Source organism: Protobothrops mucrosquamatus, unplaced genomic scaffold (genome assembly GCF_001527695.2).
Source record: "Protobothrops mucrosquamatus isolate PMUCROS unplaced genomic scaffold, P.Mucros_1.0 scaffold226, whole genome shotgun sequence".
NCBI lineage: Eukaryota > Metazoa > Chordata > Lepidosauria > Squamata > Viperidae > Protobothrops > Protobothrops mucrosquamatus.
Window position 1 is genome coordinate 650,716 of NW_015386577.1, and position 13,280 is coordinate 663,995.

Below are 13,280 nucleotides of genomic sequence, written 5' to 3' on the forward strand. Positions count from 1 at the left end.
ATATATATATATATATATATATATATATATATATATATATATATATATATATATATATATATATATATATATATATATATATATATATATATATATATATATATATATGACGCAACTCTGGGGAGGTTGCAGGCAATCTGTTTACTATTTTTAAGAACTCTTGCCTCACCCTCCCTCCTGGGCTTGAAGGTCTTTCAAGGAGAAAATTAGTTTGACAGCTTTGTGGGTGCTTCTTAGAGGAATCTTTTGAATCGTTTTATTTTGCTTGTGGTTTTTTTTTTTGTTTTTTTTTGCATACTGCCAGAAAAAAATATACTGTATGACATAAGGCCATTATTGAATATGAATAGACCTCACTTTATTTTATTTCCTTTTATATGGTATGAGGCGAAGGGTTTTTTTCTCTCTCTCTTAAGACATGCAGCAGTTCAGAGCATAGGACTGTTTCTTTGATCATCAGTGGAAATTTGGCATCAGATAACATAGTCACTGGCTGCCTTTTTTTAAGCAATTAAGAAATGAAAATGGTGAAAATAGTCTACTTACCAGTCATTGTCCTTCAGAGTAAAAATTTTAGTTGTTTTCTAGTACTCATTTAGAACAGAGATTCTACATCTAGATCAGGGGTAGGCAACCTTAGCTCTTTTATGACTCGTGGACTTCAACTCCCAGAATTCCTGAGCCAGCATGGCTCAACTTGGAAACCTCTCCCTTTCCCCTCAGCATGGCTGGCTCAGGAATTCTGGGAGTTGAAGTCCACGAGTCATAAAAGAGCCAAGGTTGCCTACCCCTGATCTAGATGGAGATGTGTTAGCCCTCAGACAAGACAAAACTTCATAAAGTTCTCAGGTTAAAGTTTCTATCAAATTTGGCATAATTCTGGACTTTTGAAATCCTTAGATTATACCCCAACTTCTACTGCTGCTCATTTGCCCTTTTGCACCCACTACCCAGAAGAAATTTGAATAAGCTATGGAGAATACCGGTAACAGGGAACTGCTACTGATTTTAGCCTTTGATACGTATTTTCAATTAATTGACTGTCTCATTCAAAATTTACACTTTGTAATATTTGTTTTAGAAAATAATTGGCATATTTCAGTAAAATGTTTAGTATACAGTAGTTGAAGCAAAGTGAACCAAACTGTCAAAACATAGGTCTTATTTAGATGGAATTGAACAAATTAATTGAGGAACCAGAGGATTGGTTCTTCACCAAGAAGAAAGAGGGAGGGAGAGGGCATAAGCAGTTTCTTCAGAAAATGCGCAATTTAGATTGAAGAATCAGAGTTAAACAGCATAGCTATCCAAGCTTTTATTGATTCACCTGGATAAATTCCTAGCAAGCGCAGGTGTAAGATATGCCTAGAAGTTTCACACTTCTGGAGGACAGCGTGTTGAGGAAATGTGACTTATGATCTTACATATAATAGGATAAAACATCTATCTACAATTGCAATTCCCAATATTTCCTCTTTGCCACTCATAATGTTTAAGGACCTCCATATAAGGCAGAGATTGGTAAAGTGATACCTTCAGGCACTCCAGCACATGAGTTCACACAATTGGTTTGTGCAAGATCACATTTAAATCAAACTGAGTTAAATAAGAGGATTGTGTTCCTATTTGAAATATCCTGATTTGGGAATCCCACAAGATTTTGGCCATTTTTTAAAAAAAAAACTATTTCAGTGCTTGGAATATGGTCCATTTGCAGTGCCCATATGGACCGCCAGTGGTCCCTAAACACAGGTTGAGAATCAGAACTTGCCATCACCTTAGTTGATTACATTTTCATGGAAGATGCCATGTAACCTTCCTGAGTGTGTCGCTTATCTTGTAATCTTTAGCCATTTAGGTGTAAAATAATGTAACACATTATAGGGGTGTTTTGATAACAAAAGCTCTTGCATTTTCATATGTGTGCAGTTCCAAGGTCAAGTAAATCTTCATGTTTTTGAAGACTGGTGTGGTGGATCTATTGAACAATTGAGGAGAAATCTTCACTTTCCTTTGTATCCTCATGTGAGTATCCTTTTAGGCCCATGGATTGATGATATGCCGTCAAGTTGTTTTCAACTCCTACCAATCACATAGACTTTCTCCATCAGGAGCTGTACCTAATCTAATCTTTCAGGTCTTCCAACTGTGAACTAATCATCACTGTAACTGAGTCCATCCACCTTGCTGTTGACCATCCTCTTCTTCTCTTTCCTTCTACCTTTCCCAGGGTTAGAGCTTTCTCCAGAGAGCTGGGTCTTCTCAAAAGTGTGTGTAAAATAGAATAACTTGAAACTCTTTAAGACCACATTTTCCTCTTTTACCAAATGAAGAAATAATTCTGTCTTCCAATAGTGGTTGGGTTCACTTAATTCAGGATTTTTTAATAGTTTGTTGACTAATGACCAGATTCACCAGATTCACAAATCATTCTGAACCCAAAATGGCTGGGTTCACAAGTCCCACTAATCTCCACAAAACTTGCACAGTGAATGGAATCAGTGTAGAGGGCAATCTTTTCTTATTTGGAGACACATTTAGAAATTTATGAGTATGTGATTATACTCCAAATAAATTGCTACCATAAGAGGATTTGTACATGCACAAAGATTGGGCCCCAGTGAGCCACAAAGAGCCACCAACTTTAAAAAATGTGTAGGAACAGGCCACTCAAATTCGACTTTTGAGTGTGTTTAAATAGAGGGAGAGATTTTTGCATTTTTGCATCACAAATAAACCAGATTTTAATTACCTTCCCTCCCTATGGTCTTGGTTGCTCTTCATTGCCTTTCTTACTATTTGTAATAACATTAAAATCTGCAACTTGGTTCTTGATTAATGGTAATTTAAGATGTCCTCTAAATTACGATTATGGCTTTCTGACAAAATATTTTCATAATTAAGATTTGCTCTTTATAGAAGAATTTAGATAAAGCTCATTTTAGTTATTAGGTCTGGAAAACATGTGTATGAAGAATATGCAAAGAAATGCTTCCAATGCTGCCTGCATAAGAGAAAAGGGCATATAAATTGGAATGAGTTCAAGGCTAGGCTTAGGTTAAGTTTGTTCTTATTATAATTAATAAAGCATAGCTCTTTGGATATGTTAGCTGTATTTTTAAACTTGGTTTATACAAGATTACATGTTGGCAAGAATTGGAATTATAGGGCTGAAGTTGCTGCTACAGTTGGTACTTTGGGATCCACACTGCTATGTTATGTGCAAGTTGTACCTAAATTGCTCGCTGCTTTAAAAGCCAGAGATTACTGACGACAACAACTATATTTGTAAAAATGATTATTAAGACATTTAACTTAAAACTTTTAACTGTTCAGGGAAGCAGAGCCTTAAGCATGAAACAACACATTGTTTGTTTTGTTTCTTGCCCATGCTCTATTTCTCTGAATAGCTCTGATTTTATTTCAGAATTCCCAACAATTCCTTTTTATTCTTTTATTCCCAGCCATTCCTTTTTATTCTTTTATTCCCAGCCATTCCTTTTTATTCTTTCTCCTCCATTCCTTTATCTTAGTCCAGCTCAATTTAGTAATGCTAACATTTCCTTTTTCTTCTGCTTCTAGACACGCACTACTTTGAAGAAGCTAGCAGTATCACCAAAATGGAAAAACTATGGATTGCGGATATTTGGTTACTTGCATCCATACAAGGATGGTAAGAGGAGAGCAAAACTGGCTGTATTACAAATAACTTTTCAAGTGTAGAATAACTTGAATCTAGGAGACTTCCATAGCTTTTAAATAACATTATTGTGTTTTTTTTACATTTGCTACTCCCTTGTGAGGGTTGCTGCTGAGTAAATACATCAAGTGTGGCAGGATATATTCCACGGATTAGCATATGCTTAAATCTATTGCACTAAATTCAAGTCCTTTTCTTAGATAATGTTATTTTTATTGCAGATTCATGTTTGATCCAGGCCTGCAGTTATCACAGGTTTCTGTACATAGAGATAGTATTCTATGTTTATCGCCTCTGACTTTATTCTGTATTATTAACCTTTACATTTTCTATTGTTTACATTTCTTTTGTCTTACTTTTCTGTTTAAACTTTATACTCCTCACCAAATTCAAGTAATCCTCAACTTACAACCACAACTGAGCCCAAAATTTCCATTACTAAGTGAGACATTTGTTGACTGAGTTTTGTCCCATTTTCTTGCCACAGTTGTTAAGTGAATCACTGCAGTTGTTAAGTTAGTAGCACAGTTTTAAGTGGATCTGGCTTCCCCATTGACTTTGCTCCCAGAAGGTCGCAAAAGGTGATCACAGGACCCCGGGACACTGCAGCCGTCATAAATATGAGCCAGTTGCCAAGTGTCCGAATTTTGATTATGTGACCATGGGGATGCTGCAGTGGTCGTAATTGTGAAAAACGGTCATAAGTCACTTTTTTCAGTGCTGTTGTAACTTCAAACAGTCACTAATTGTTATTAGTTGAGGACTACTTTTATAGTACAAACCTGTACAAGCTCCAAAGGTAAGTTGTGTTTGAAGCTTCTTAAATGGTATAGTAGTAGTAGTAGTAGTAGTAGTAGTAATAATAATAATAATAATAATAATAATAATAATAATAATAATAATAATAATAATAATAATAATAATAATAATAAAGTTGGAAGGGACCTTGGAGGTCATCTAGTCCAACCCTCTGCTCTGGTAGGAAACCCTATACCATTTCAGACAAATGGCTGTCCAGTCTCTTCTTAAAAACTTCCAGTGTTGGAACATTCAGAAATGGATACTTGGCGAAAGCTGCTTTCACAATAGGTGCAACCTGTACTACTTTGGTAGATGGTAAAAATAAGAATGATTAAAAATAAAGCAAGTATTAGGAAAATGAGTCTCATTAAACATCTATTAATGAGTGCAGATTGGTACCATGAGGTTTAACTGTTTGTACTGCTATTGGATTTATTCCAATTTTTGCAAATTGTTACCATGTGAACTATTACACACACATATATATATACTGTATATATAATCATTATATCATTGGAAATAATATTTATTATTTATTAAAGATATATCATTCTGCTTCCTTCCACTGGCATGGAACACCATTTCCCATCTTTTTCAAATATTTCTTACTGTTAAGTCCAGTTTTGTTTTTGGATTTCTGTAGGTATGTTTCAGTTTGCGATTGGGGCTGATGACAATGCTGAGTTTTGGCTGAGCCAAGGAAAAAACATCTCAGAGCTTCAACTGATGGCCAGTGTAGGCAAGGTGATCAACTATGTTCTCTCGATTCTTTATTTCATGTACAACGTACACTTCAAAGGAAAGAGGAAATTGCTTGTTCATATAAATTAATATTAATTTATGTATTTGAAAATCGATACAACTTTGCTATATCAGCACACTATTGATGTTAATTAATGCTTCACCCATTTTATGTTTATGTTTGACAGCTGTCATATGTTCTTGAATGGTATCCCATTAAAAATTGTAGAATTACCTGGGACTGTTACAGCAACCAGGGATACCAACTGTCAGATCTGTAGCGAGATACAAAATGGGAAAATCTGCATCACTGAAGTGCGAAAATAATGTAAAACTGTTTCCTATTTAATTCTACTATCTACAGACCCCTAACGTAGCACAGAACTGCAGAAGAGTTAAATATATTTAGCAACTTGTCTTGTGCATAGTATTAACATTTCATAACCATATATGTTTATTATGTGTTGGATGTATTAATTCAAGGGCCATGGGGATTCTGATTCTAGTTTTGATGAGTTCTTAAACTGTGAAAATAATCTCTCTGTGATGTTTGGGTTACACAAGTGAAGATGGCAATGAAAAATAGGCAGAATGTTATAAATTTAAATTTATGGATTATCATACGAAGTCACATTTAGAAAGTATTTGAATATTTTAAAAGCAAGGGCTTTTTTTACTTTATAAAATTTTAAAAATGGTAACAAAAGGTATAAGAGCCTGCTTAAAATTTTCATGCCTATGTTAGCCAGCTCTGGAAATGTCTTATTTCATTCATGTACACACGCATGCCTGCATATATTCATTCAATATTTACAGCTCATAATTTTTGCTCAGTCTCTTGGCTTCTCCTTTTGGCCCCATTTACACAGGCACAGCCACACTGCACCCATCTAAATGTGGGTCAGCCAAGAATGACACTATAGCAAAATGCAAATCTAGCAGCTGAATGAATACTCACTCCCTCTTCTACAGTTCTTCCCTTCTTATATCTCTCATTCAGCTTTGACAGCAATGCTGTTCTGTCTTAAAGGTCGAGAGCAAGTAGCAATCAAGAGCATTCATGTGTTTAACTACAATTGAAGATGTATACTATGTTATTTAATCTGGTTAATCCCTTGTACACTATTACAGTCTGTGAAAAAAAACGTGTTCTGACTTTATGTGTCTGAAGCCTCACATAAAAGGGATGTTTTGTATCTTTGTTCAGACTGGAAAAGAGTGGACAGCACCAGGTGAATTTGGGAAATTTAGAAGCCAAAAGTCAAGACTCGTGAAGTGAGTAAACTGAGATCTTAATTCTATTTTGTACTTTACTGAACTGGATACAAGCCAGGTAGCCATATCTTCTTTCCCATCTTAAACCCAGTCTGCAAGTCTTTTGTCATTGTGTGTGTATATTTAAAAAAAAAAAACCAATTCTAAACCACTATGACTTCAAAATATTTGCAAGTGGAGTTTATATTTCCTCAAAATAATTTCAGAGTGCTCCCTAGTGGCCAGTGGTACAATTTTCTACACATCTATTGATCCAGTAGAAGAGAATATTTGTAGTTTAGGGTTGAACTGTGGGATCTTCTCTGAGTTTGGTGGATTCCTTGCACACATCGCATTACTAAACTACGTAGCATCACCAGTGCTAATATGATGGCACTGGTGATGTTATCTAATTTGATAAGGAAACGTCTGCAAGAAAAACACTAAGCTCAGAGAGCACTAAGGATCCCACATTATTAATCCTCCTTTTCCCTGGGTTATTTCTCCATTTGCACCTAACCTTAGCATTAAAAAGTTCTGGCAATATCTCGTTCCCACCAATTTTCCTTGGCATGGCTCTCATCTCGTTCCTAATTCACAAATGAAACAGATTTATGTCATCCTTAGATGTAGCAGTATTAAAGGAGTGTTTCCCTCTTTAAGGCAATTAGATTTAGTGACAGGCTTTACAAGGTTTGTAAAATCTATTATGATTCCCCACCCATTACGTTAGATTAGAGGCTAACTGAGATATTTAGTAGCTGCTTCAAAATTATGCAGATATGCTTCTTCCTCTCTAATCTGCAATCAATCTCATCTGTCAATGTTCTGCTTGACAGCTAGATGCAGAATTTTCCAGTACACATCATCTGCTCAGCTGGCTGTAGTGTGAGAGTTTGAACTCTACTGATTTAATGCAAGGTTAAACCTTTGCATTGTTGGAAGGATGGGCCCAGCCTCTGCCCCCGTCCCCCCACCATCACTACTACCATCCCAAAGATAACATGGAAAGCTCTAGAAATTGCCTTGTGTTCCCAAAAGGAAACTAAGAAAAATCTGAAGTAAAGTGCTGTTATAAAGTTCAACTAACTTTATAACTCCAGTCTGTTGTGGGGTTGTGTCAACTGTCCCAATGGCATATGTAGCAAAAGAAACTCCTGGGACATTATTTTACCAAGACTATGCCTTTATTGATAGATCCATATAGGCACAGTAGAAACGAAGTCAGTTCTGATGTTTTCCTGCGAAAACTGGATAGTTTAAAATCCCCTTTTCCCCCCATTGGGCCACCCACATGTTCATTGTCCACCAATCCAATGCAATCTCTTTGTTTTGGGAAACAGTCTGCTCGCCTCAGAAGCTCTCTCATCGTTCCACCTTGAGGTGTCAAGATTCTCCCAGGCCTCAGTCGGTGCACATGAATTCCTCAATTTCCTCCCAGCCACCCATACATTCCCATCATACCCTTCCCTCCTCCCTTGTTTTTGTTGTTTGGCTGCGAGCAAAAGTGCACAGCCAGTCAGACATGACAGGTTGTTTATTGTATTCAGTTCTGAAAGTTTAGTTTAGTGGTTGAGTCATCAGGCTAGAAATTGGGAGACCATGAATTCTACTCCCACCTTAAGCACAAAGACAGCTGGGTGACTTTGGGCCAGTCACTCTCTCTCTCTCTCAGCTCTAGGAAGGAGGAAGCAAGGACAAGCCACTTCTAAAAATATTTTCAAGAAAACTTCAGAACCTTGTCCAGACAGTTGACAAAGTCAATACTGATTTGAAGGCACCCAACACAAAAATGACAAGAGTGGATCTACAAGGAATGGACTCCCAAGTCATCCTGCAATACCAGTAACGGGGATCTTTTTCCTCCCAACCTGCGATGAGTGGAAGAGGGAGAAAACAAAGCCAGAAGACTGTACCAATCACACACTGCTCATGCTTTATCAGGACAACTTCATTTAGTAGTGACACAGAGCAAGAGGCAGATAAGGATTGGCAACAAGCACACTGAATGTCACCCCGGTGTAGTTTTCGACTGACTCAAGGATAGTTGGCTAGTGCTTTAATCCAGCAGTAGGGAAAGAGTATCTGCCGTGCTTTATTTCCACATTTTTCAAATGCCAAGTATACGTTCACATGTTATTAATGGATTGATTGAAATGATCATATGGTACCTTAATTATCTGTACATTGGCTACTCCATACACTGGAATTCAACATGCACAAAGAACACATTCTCCATTACCTTCCATAATATTCCTATGCCTGCTGATTGATTGACTTTACCACCTAGAAGGTCCAAAATATTGTAGAACCAAGTGATGGGACCTCTTAAATAGAAAGAATTGAGAGAAGATGTGAAGAAAATGGCCCCACATCTTTCCCACATGGATGTGGGAAGAAAGTAATCTCATCATTTCCCTAAACAAGTGGGTTTATGCATTTCTTGGAAACTAGTCCAAAATGTCCTCTTCGTTTTTTAATACCTTTAATACATTGTATTGATAGCAAAAGACTTATTTTGCTTTTAATCTCTTTTCTTCCCTTGCAGATTGTCAGCTGCAAACAAATATTACTTTGAAATTCTACACAAACAAAATGACAAAGGAACAGATCATGTGGAAGTTGCAGTAGGTTCACTAGATAGATTTGTATTTGGTTGTCTGTACAGGGATTTGATTTAGGAGTTTTGGCAATAGATATTTCATGGACCAACTTTTGCTTTCTTCTTGTTGGAGAAAGCATCTTCTTTCTGATATAGTATATGAAGTTAATATTAGTAGCAATTTTACATATGAACAGTGATTCAGACAGTTGAATTAGTCAAAATGCTCGGCCACCTTATGCGTCTCTAAGTGGAAAAGGAGGAGGAGGGAAAAATAAAGAAAAGATTGCATGTATCTCAGATCCTACCTGTTAGTTTATCACATCCCAGAGACCCAAACAGAACCTGTTGGTTCCATGTTCTTATACAGCTTAATCTCCCCCTAAGAAAAATGCAAATATCATCTTTACCAAAGTGTTTTATTTTAAATTGTACTCAAGTACTTTCTACCATTCACTCTGCAAAGCTTTCTTGCTGAGTGAAGCAAGTGCTAAAATTTCAAGTCAAATTATATTTCACTCACTAACTATACAAAATATTTCTGAAATAGTTTCTTTGACCTTGTCGATCAGGAATTGTAATCTGGAAAATCAAACACAGCTCAACAGCCATTTACAGTAATCCTCCAGAAGTCAGTAAATCTCCTGGTTTTCTTTTCTGAAAGGCCATAGTAGCTAAGGTGCATTTAGATTAATCTCTGTTTTCTCTCCCAGTTAACAAATCTATAAAATGTGTATGCATCTGTCTTCTTCTTTCAGTGGAGATTGGATAATCCGGAAGCCAAGTTTACTATTATTGATTCTGAATTCCTCTCTCTTTATGTCGGTAAGTCTTTCTATGCCACAAAACTAATAATGGCAGCAGTTTCTTCTCTGACTTCATTACCCCTTTTTATCTGAAATGCTTTGTCACAAATGCTGCTAATGCATAGAAAACAGAAGTTTTCTAAATGTATTTACATAGTTGATAGATTTCACAGGGTGTCAAGAGACAAAATTGATTGGTTTATATAGTACAGTCTCTTGACTAAGGCTCCCTTTAGTCGTCCTTTACTATATGCTCCTACTAAATGAGATGAAATAACCTTTTATTAAGATGACGCCTTTGTGGATGATGTTAGGCCATATTTTACTTCTCTAAAGTATGACTAATTTCTCTAAAGTTAACAATGGGGCCAGTGGGAAACTATTACAGAAAATTGAGGCTGTCACAGAAACAACACTTTGGGGCATTCCTGTCTCTTATTTACCAGAAATAGGACACTATCAACTATTTTTCATGAGTGATACTTCAGTAAAATCTAGTTAGTAAGAGGTGATCCTGAGCATATCCAGATGCCATGCCATATAGGGCATTGTAGGTTTAAATCAGCACTTTGATTTGCCCCACGAAACATATTGACAATCAATGTAAGGCTCACAAAATTAATGCCACATACTCATAGTACTGAGCACCTGACAACATGTGAACTGCTTCGTTCTGGACCATTTGTAGTTTTCATGTGACCTTCAAATGCCCTCTATTGCTCTAATTATATTCCCAACTGGCACACCTCTGGAAAGTAGACCACTTGGCCACAACCTATGGCTGCTCTTCCAGTAGTAGCTCCGAGTCTATAAGATCCCCAAGACACGGACCTTCTCTAACAGGAAAAATGCATGAGAAGAACAGAGTGGAAAAGATGGGGTAACAACTTGGAAAGAATAGGAGAAAATGTAACTACATCAGGTCAGAGTTGATGTAGTTTTCTCCCTGTACCATATATGTTTCTGGTGCATAGGAAGACTATGAATACAGGGCAATCAGGGGAAAAGGGACCTTGAGGTAGACCCCAAATCTTTTGCTTCTCCTGACATTGGAGTTCCAGTATTGGTAAAGACAACATAGAATTTCATAGGGCAGTTATTTCCTATCCTGGGGTCATTAGACATGTTGAGATTTTTTTGAAATGCAGCCCTAGCTTGTCTGGAAATTGCCAACCTGAGACGCCTGAATCTAGACTTCTAGATATCTAGATGTCTTCTAGAAGTCATATTTCCTCAAGTGCTGTCTCGTGTCCTAAGAAAATGAATTATTTCTCCATTCTCCCATCTATCATACTTCATTAGCGTTTCTTTCTTTATATCTTAGATGAAACTCTTCTCAAAATGGATGAAGTTGCTCATATCCCACAGACACTAGCCACTCGGGCAAACCAGATGCTGCCTAGTCAGGATGCTGTAGAACATCCAGCTGACATGCTGAAAGCTGACCCCCGGGACACAATTTATGCATGTAAACATTCTGATGTTCTGTTTGACCATTCTTCAGAGTTCAGTTGCAGCAGTAGGGCAAGAATAGTCTTTTTTTTTTTTTTTAAAAAAAAATCCAATACAAAAAAGAAACAAGACCAAATAAGCCTACTAGTGATGAAGCTCGTTCCCCAAATACTCTCTGGAACAATCTGATCTTCACAAGACTCACGCAGCTGCTTCAAAAGCTGACAGGGGGCTTTTATATATATGTTTGTCTATGCCATAGACAATGCTTCTGCTGGAACCACCAGCAAAACAAACTGGCTGTGCCTGCCCATACATGCAGAGACAATTGGGGAAGCAGAAGTGCTTCATTTGCACTATCGTGCTTTTCAAATCACCTCTTTCAAAGTTTTTTGCATAGCCCTAATATTCAGCAATGAAGGAGGCCAGACTGCCAACATTAATTCAAGATGGCCTGCAACATGACTTTAAGGTTCAGGAGATAATGGTTTTTTTAAAAAACAAATTTTATTGGTTTTTTAGTTTCTTAAAGCAACATATTCAGGACACACCGTGGTGCTGGGGTAATCAAACATCCTAAAACAAGACATATATACATGATACAATCAATACATCAAGTATTCCCTCTCTTTTTCCCTCAAATAGCATGGTATATTTAAAATATCCAATTCTAGCTTAAATTTATTCAACCTGAACCTATTTTTAAGCTTCATTAATTTACAATACCATAATCAAATTAACTTTAAATAAAAACATTTTCAATTCAGATATCCCTTCCACATGTATTCTACTTTCTTAATTTTATCAAAATCTTATTTACTTCTTCTTCCATGAATCTCCCTTATTTGGAGTAAAATATTAATCTATCCTGTACCTATCAAATCCATCAATTAATCAATCTCTTCAAGCTAAAAAAATAATATCATACCTTAAATCATGTCATTCCATTAAACAGAATTCAAGTCTCCAGTTAAATTATCATGACTAATAACGACCATATCGTCAAAAAATCATATCATCTTATTAAATGTCAATTGACTAGTAATTCACTTCAAATCTGAAACATCTCTTCAGTTTTCGTCATTCCATTACGTCATAATTTTCATAGAAATAAACCTAACATTCTAAAAGGAGCATTCTTAATATTCTAAATTATCTTTAATCCATTATATAAAAAAATATCTTGTTTTTAAACAGGGTTCAAGAGATAATGTTTGATAGCTTGGAAATGTAGCCTTTGCAATTGCCTCTTTTTCGTTTATTTTTGGTCTCCTTAGTGCCTCTCTTAAGGAAAAACCATATCCGCAGGATGATGCCAGAATGTCAGTACAAACCAAGTTATGTGGTCAATGGATTCAAACTACACCGCTACCAGGGTCTTAATTTTGTGAGTCTCATTTCTCAATTCAAGCTTTTTTTGCAGCTTATGCACATTGCCATCTGAAGGTATCAAGCAGTGGCTTGTATTGAAATAACATAGTTGTACATAATATCATCTGGTAGTTGCCTATCAACCAATAGTTGTATAATCTTGAAGCCTACTGGGTAATTTGGTCCTGATTCTGATGAGTATTCCACATTAGTTGTGGAGTTATTTTTTCACTAATTAATACTATCCAAGCTTTATTTGCTGCCTGTACTGCCATAAAAAAATAATTTGAGTCTTACCTAGCTTACTGGCAGTAGAGATTTTTTGTGACAATGGGCCTCATTATTCAGTTTTGTATGATGGCAGCAAAAATGGACCTCCCAAAATGTTTAAAACCCCCAAATCTCAAAAGATGATTTGTCTAATATTATCTTTCATTGATTTTACCCTTAAGAGTTCAAGATCCCAGATGAAAACTCCCAAATATTGTTTAGCAGTTCCAAAATTTCATTTCATTGCTTTTAAAAATAATATTTTAGATATTTAATTTAATTT

The 13,280-nt window shown here is 36.2% G+C and overlaps 1 protein-coding gene across 1 annotated transcript in view; it reads left to right on the forward strand.

Annotated features, from left to right (window-relative positions):
* The window catches only part of B4GALNT3 (beta-1,4-N-acetyl-galactosaminyltransferase 3), an 84,217-nt gene that overhangs the window by 53,887 nt on the left and 17,050 nt on the right, over nucleotides 1–13,280 (forward strand). Inside the window, exons 4-11 of the mRNA XM_029283778.1 lie at nucleotides 1,930–2,025; nucleotides 3,583–3,673; nucleotides 5,145–5,245; nucleotides 6,450–6,517; nucleotides 9,045–9,123; nucleotides 9,857–9,923; nucleotides 11,229–11,372; nucleotides 12,634–12,743. Of these exons, the coding sequence (XP_029139611.1) occupies nucleotides 1,930–2,025; nucleotides 3,583–3,673; nucleotides 5,145–5,245; nucleotides 6,450–6,517; nucleotides 9,045–9,123; nucleotides 9,857–9,923; nucleotides 11,229–11,372; nucleotides 12,634–12,743 (756 nt within the window). The remainder of the gene's footprint in view (nucleotides 1–1,929; nucleotides 2,026–3,582; nucleotides 3,674–5,144; nucleotides 5,246–6,449; nucleotides 6,518–9,044; nucleotides 9,124–9,856; nucleotides 9,924–11,228; nucleotides 11,373–12,633; nucleotides 12,744–13,280) is intronic.